This window comes from Xenopus laevis, chromosome 6L (genome assembly GCF_017654675.1).
Source record: "Xenopus laevis strain J_2021 chromosome 6L, Xenopus_laevis_v10.1, whole genome shotgun sequence".
In the NCBI taxonomy this organism is placed as follows: Eukaryota; Metazoa; Chordata; class Amphibia; order Anura; family Pipidae; genus Xenopus; species Xenopus laevis.
Genome location: NC_054381.1, coordinates 1,902,955 through 1,910,000, shown reverse-complemented (window position 1 = coordinate 1,910,000; position 7,046 = coordinate 1,902,955). Strand labels below are relative to the sequence as shown.

The window sequence follows — 7,046 nt, the reverse complement described above, 5'->3', positions numbered from 1 at the left end:
TACTTCTACTACGACTTCGAATCGAACGATTCGAACTAAAAATCGTTCGACTACTCGACCATTCGATAGTCGAAGTACTGTCTCTTTAAAAAAAACTTCAACCCCCTAATTCGCCACCTAAAACCTACCGAAGTCAATGTTAGTCTATGGGGAAGGTCCCCATATTATTAAAACATTTATGTTATATCAAATGTTAAATACCAAAGGAAACAGAATCTGAATGATTTTATCTTATTAACCTTTATACACAAAAAAGTGGCACAATTGCACAGTATATCGACTATTGGTGGATTGTTGCTGAATCAAATGACTTTTTTGGAGTTTTAATAACATATAACACTTCATATTTTAACATATGATATAACATAAATGTTTTAATAGTCACTGCTTTTATATTATTCACTATCACTCATTTTGTAATATTTTACTGGGAATGCTGGGAATTGAGTCCCACACTGGGAGGTGGGAACCAAGTTGTAACCCCTCCCCCTAAATCACTTACTTAAAGGGATCCTGTCATCGGAAAACATGTTTTTTTCCAAAACACATCAGTTAATAGTGCTACTCCAGCAGAATTCTGCACTGAAATCCATTTCTCAAAAGAGCAAACAGATTTTTTTATATTCAATTTTGAAATCTAACATGGGGCTAGACATTTTGTTAATTTCCCAGCTGCCCCAGGTCATGTGACTTGTGCCTGCACTTTAGGAGAGAAATGCTTTCTGGCAGGCTGCTGTTTTTCCTTCTCAATGTAACTGAATGTGTCTCAGTGGGACCTGGATTTTACTATTGAGTGTTGTTCTTAGATCTACCAGGCAGCTGTTATCTTGTGTTAGGGAGCTGTTATCTGGTTACCTTCCCATTGTTCTGTTGTTTGGCTGCTGGGGGGAAAGGGAGGGGGGTGATATCACTCCAACTTGCAGTACAGCAGTAAAGAGTGATTGAAGTTTATCAGAGCACAAGTCACATGACTGGGGGCAGCTGGGAAATTGACAATATGTCTAGCCCCATGTCAGATTTCAAAATTGAATATAAAAAAATCTGTTTGCTCTTTTGAGAAATGGATGTCAGTGCAGAATTCTGCTGGAGCAGCTCTATTAACTGATTCATTTTGAAAAAATGTTTTTTCCCATGACAGTATCCCTTTAAGTGTGTTATTACACAGTTCACTTAGCTTGATAAAAGGCTGAAATAGCCCAAAACGTCGCTTTACTAATGGCACGAATAAACAATTGAATCACATATCAGAGTGCTGCTGGATTTATTGTTTTACTCTGGTAAAGGCCATAGTTACATTATTTATGTTATAACCTCTTTATAGTAATCTATCACACAAATGGCACAATTCAGATACGAAATCACCCAAAGAAGAACCTGTTTTTGACGCAATCTCAAGAATTGCCCATAGGGAAGACTTCTAATGAAATGACCAGAATGTGAGGATTCAGCATGTAACATAGAGTTGCCCGCACATTGTTTTCTGTAAAGTCTACTAGAAACTTCTTCATTGTGGGAGGGAAATGTGATATCAAGAAAATGTAAAGACTGAGTGCTAAATTCAAATGTGAATTTTAAATCATTCTCATTAATAAAAGAAATAATGTTAATAAAGAGTGACTCTGTACCTGACCAAACAAGGAGCATATCGTCAATGTAGCGACTAAAATACACAATTTATTTTTTATATGTGTTCAATTCACTAAAAATTAGGGATGCACCGAATCCAGGATTCGGTTCGGGATTCGCCCTTTTTCAGCAGGATTCGGATTCGGCCGAATCCTTCTGCCCAGCCGAACCTGAATCCTAATTTGCATATGCAAATTAGGGGTAGGGAGGTAAATCACGTGACTTTTTGTCACAAAACAAGGAACTAAAATGTTTTTTCCCCTTCCCACCCCTAATTTGCATATGCAAATTGGGGTTTGGATTCGGTTCGGTATTCGGCCGAATCTTTCACATCAGATTCGGGGGTTCGGCCGAATCCAAAATAGTGGATTCGGTGCATCCCTACTAAAAATGATCATGTTGCCCCACCAGCCAAGATATAAATTGTGAAAGAGGGGGTACATTTAGTCCCCATTGTTGTACCGCAGAACTGGAGGGATTATTGTTAATTGAAGAGGAAATAGTTGTGTGTAAGAAGATTCAAGAATACGTTATGGTGTTATTATCATAAGAGCTATAGAAACAAAGATGACATCTGATGGCAGTAAGGCAGTATTATGGGCCGTCCCCTAGGATTCACGGTGCACACAAACAAACCAAGGGCACACATACGTGTTAGGTCACATGAGCCAATGAATAGACAGAGCTGTCTCCCACACTTCCTGTTACAGTTAGAGCTGCATCACTTCCTGTCAGGTGATCTCTGAGGCAGAACCGAGAACATCACAAAATGGGGCTCAAGTTAAGACGATAGAAAAGGCCAATATTTACTGATATCGATATTCCAGTTTGGTATGATTCTTTAACAGGCCACTTGTTATGATATAAACTGTTGGTTATGTATTTATGCTGAAGGTATAGTTTTCCATGTGGCCAAAAGTCATGTCATTTTAAAGGAGAACTAAAGTCTAACTAAAGAAGTAGCTAGAAATGTTGTACATGAGGTTTTGTGCTTCTGTACCAGCCCAAGGCAACCACAGCCCTTTAGCAGTAAAGATCTGTGTCTCCAAAGATGCCCCAGTAGCTCCCCATCTTCTTTTCTGCTGATTCACTGATTCACATGCTCTGTGCTGCTGTCACTTACTGAGCTTAGGGAGCCACTCACAATATACAGTACACATAGAATAGAAATGTCACAATATAAGGCTGATTAGTAATTAATACACATAATTACTACATGGCAGCACAGAAGCCAGTAACCTGTATAGTTTTTATTTCTAAATTACACTGTTTAGATTACAAATAATTCACTGCAAACCATATGAAATTTTATTCCTGAACCAACAAATGTATTTTTTTAACTGCAATATCGGAGTGTGGGAGCCATCTCAATGCATTGTGTCCGATTCTGAGCTTTTAGAAGGATCCAGCACTACACAACAGAACTGCTTTCAGATAAGCTATTATTTCTCCTGCTGATACTCGTCACATAAAGTCATATGAAAAAGTTTGGGAACCCCTCTCACTTCAGTAAACAGGAAAAGGACTTCACCGGACAACTTGATAATCACGTGGAAACCATCTTGGTAAAATTGTAAATACTTTATTGGATATCCTTCTAAAATCACACGCGGGCAGGGGATATGTGCTTAACGCGTTTCGTGACCTCTATGTCACTTCATCAGAACCCCTCTCAGTCTGCACAATAATTTAATCCACTTTCAACAAAAAAGATAACAGCCCTTTCTGCACTCACACAAACACAGTCGCTTGTTGTATGGAAAAGCTCATTTAGACAAGACAAAGTGCTTTGTGGAACAAAGTGCTTTGGACTGATGAGACAAAAATGGAGTTATTTGCTCTAACAAAAAGCGCTTTACATGGCGGAAGAAGAACACGGCATTCCAAGAAAAACACCTGCTACCGACTGTCACATTTGGTGGAGGTCCCATCATGCTGTGGGGCTGTGTAGCTAGTTCAGGGGCTGTGTGGCTAGTTCAGGGGCTGTGTGGCTAGTTCAGGGACTACTGGGGCCCTTGTTAAAGTCCAGGGTCGGATGAATTCAACCCAATATCAACAAATTCTTCAGGATAATGTTCAATCATCAGTCACGAAGTTGAAGTTACGTTGCCGGGATTAAGACAATGACCCTAAACACACTTGGAAATCTGCAAAGACATTTATGCAGAGGGACAAGTACAATATTCTGGAGTCCCCCGACTTGAATATCATGGAAAATCTATGGGATTGAATGAGTTGAAGCAGACTGTCCATGCTCAGCAGCCATCACATTTAACTGAACTGGAGAGATTTTGTATGGACCAATGGTCACAAATAGCCACATCCACAATCCAGACACTCATCAAAGGCTATAGGAGGCGTCTAGAGGCTGTTACATTTGTAACTAAGTATTGATGGAATATCTCTGTTGGGGTGCCCAAATTTATGCACCTGTCTCATTTTGTTCTGATGTATATTTTCTGTTAATCCAATAAACTTGATGTCACTGCTGAAATACTACTGTCTCCATAAGGCAAGTTATATATTAAAAGGAAGTTGCTACTTTGAAAGCTCAGCCAACGATAAACAAAACTCCAGTTAATTCAGAGGGGTTCCCAAACTTTTTCATATGACTGAAATAGCAAAACAGCATGTCTCCTTCTTGGCTACTATTCTCATGTTGATGTTTAGCAATGTGAATCATTTCTGAATTTGTTTGATCTCTGCAAAGCAAAAACTTTCTCCAGTCTTTGAGAAACCTGCTTTTTGGAAGCAGGTTCCCTCGTATACGGGCGCCATCTTGGACTGCGTGAGGTTGTTTGGTTTGTAAAAAGGGGGGGGTTACCCTCGCACACCCTGGCCATCCAATTCCTGGTGCTCAATGAAGGAGGTATTGGCGACCTCCACTTCAAACTGAGAAATAGAAAATCACCGGCACAACAGGATATTTCTAGCAGGGAAACCCTGGTAGAAATATCCTGCCAGTGATTTTCTATGTCTCAGTTGGTTGGTTTGTGCCATGGATTGCTTCCTCCCCAGTAGTCTTGCCTTCATGTTCCTCATATTTATCTGTTCTGGTTATCACTGGATCTGGGTATGGTGCATGGAGCTTTATAGACGCACTGATATTCAGCTCCAAGGAAAGCCACGTCCCCGTATCCTTTACTGTACTAGTGCATTTTAGCTAACTTGAATGCTTGAAGCCACCCTAAATGATTGGGGAGCAGTATAGGCAGTTTTGCTTGTTTAACTACTCTGATTATGTGAACAAAGGAACTCTATGAATAAGGTCTTCAGTTAGGGACAGTCAACTCCAGTTATAGCTCACTACATGAATGTAAGAAAGACAACATGAGCCAGTAAGAGCAGTTTTTGGCTCCAACATGGAAATTGTAGTTTGGGGGAAGTTCCCCCAGTGACATTCACTAAACAATACAGACTCCAGTTGGAATGGGTCAAGGATAGACAATGATATTCCTTGGAGCACACGGTGAAGCCTGGTAAACTTGGGACAGACACACGTGGTGTGAGTAATGTCCATTTCATATTGTGACAATAATATTTTGTGTACCATGGAAGCACCGTCTTCTACTTTATTTCTTCAGTACAACTACTATTCTTGTTGAAGAACAACTAGGATGAATGATGAAAGTGTATCTTTAAGAGTTATAGTTCTGCTTTGAGACCTCTCTGCAAAAAGCGCAGCTGAGGTGAGGAGTCACATGCAGCAGTGGTTTATTGGTGAGAACATTTGGAAAAGGCACCCCCAAATACTGTCTGTATAGTGCTACAGAGCTGTGGGACATGCACTAATCAGATCAATCACCAAAGCAACCGTTGAACAGTTGAGGTCCATCCGTCTCCATTGCTTTCAGTTTAACTAGCGCATCTCCCATAGCCTCATGGGAAGTAGTGACAGATGGAGAGGGGAGTTTTACTTGCCAGTCCCACCATCAGAAACCTGATCTAACTTGCACTTAACATGAACAAGTGAACTAGAAGGTTGCTAAAAGTAAATCATATGTGTCTCTGGTTGTGATTAGCACCAGTCAAAGGTCCCAAGTGGCCAAAACATTCTGCAATATTTTGCCCTTAAATCTGACTATTAGGCAACAATTCACGTATCAGTCACTATTTCTTTGGATTTCGTGGTGTGAGGAAAGATGGTTCTCTAGAAAGAATTCTTCCGCACATTCTGTAGAACTTAACATTTTTTCGCCTTTGTGGATTTCCAAATGCTCTTCAGTAGGTACGAAATGTTTCTCCCCTATGTGGGTTTTCTCATGTGAGACAAGGGGGCTTTTTTGAGCGAATCCTCTACCACATACTCTACAAGTGTAAGGTTTCTCCCCTGTGTGGGTTCTCTCGTGTAAGGAAAGGTAAGTCTTTTGAGAAAATTCCTTTCCACAATATGTGCAAGAGAAAAGTTTCTCCCCTGTGTGGATTCTCTGGTGTAAGACAAGGTAACCTTTCCGTGCAAATTCTTTCCCACATTCTGCACACGAGGCATATTTCTCCCCTGTGTGGGTTTTCTGGTGTATGCAAAGGTATCTTTTAGTAGAGAAGCTCTTCCCACATTCTGTACAAGAGAAAGGTTTCTCTCCTGTGTGGATTCTCTGGTGTGAGTCACGGGAGCCTTTTTGAGAAAATTCCTTTCCACAATAGGTACAAGGGAACAGTTTCTCCCCTGTGTGGATTTTCTGGTGTAAGGAAAGGCCACTTCTGTAAGAAAAACGCTTCCCACATTCTGTACAAGGGAAACATTTCTCCCCTGAGTGGGTTCTCATGTGTCTGGAAAGAGTGATTTTTTGGGTAAATTGCTTATCACATTCTGTACAAGAGTAAGGTTTCTCTCCTGTGTGGATTCTCTGGTGTGCGCGAAGGTGGTTTTGATTAGAGAATACGTTCCCGCATTCTGTACAAGAGTAAGGTTTCTCTCCTGTGTGGGTTCTAAGGTGCCTCACAAGGATGCCTTTATCAGAGAATTCTTTCCCACATTCTGTACAAGAGAAAGGTTTCTCTCCTGTGTGGGTTCTATAGTGTCGGAGAAGTGAGTTTTTTAGAGGGAATTCTTTGCCGCATTCTCTACAAGTGTAAGTCTTCCTCTCTCTTTTAAATTTTGGACGTGAGGAATCTTCAGACTTCTTCTCTTTACAGACTTTCTTGACTGAGGCAAAACTATCATTTTGAATATGTTCTCCACAGTCTGTGTGTAAATTCTTTGATGAATCAGGGTAAACAGTCTGGTGGATCAGCTGATGACAAAACATAAGTACATTAGTAACGAAGTTCTGCCCACAATGAATGCACTAATATAGTTTCACTCACCATCTGGTTCTTTGGGTGTGATGGCTCATTGTCCTGTGTATAGGAGAGACCACTGGCTGCCAGATTTTCACTTTCCTCTTCTTTTAACTCTGTGTCTGTTGAGCAGTAACCTG

At 40.6% G+C, this 7,046-nt stretch overlaps 1 protein-coding gene across 10 annotated transcripts in view; it reads right to left on the bottom strand.

Moving 5' to 3' along the window:
- Window positions 1-4,960: 4,960 nt before the first annotated feature.
- Window positions 4,961-7,046, bottom strand: part of LOC108704623 (gastrula zinc finger protein XlCGF57.1-like) — a 37,245-nt gene continuing 35,159 nt past the window's right edge. For all 10 annotated transcript variants that reach the window (XM_041566913.1, XM_041566909.1, XM_018241253.2 and 7 more), the window contains 2 exons: window positions 6,934-7,043; window positions 4,961-6,860 (listed from right to left, as the gene is read on the bottom strand). In XM_041566913.1, coding sequence (XP_041422847.1) covers window positions 5,730-6,860; window positions 6,934-7,043 — 1,241 coding nt within the window. In that variant the 3' untranslated portion in view covers window positions 4,961-5,729. The remainder of the gene's footprint in view (window positions 6,861-6,933; window positions 7,044-7,046) is intronic.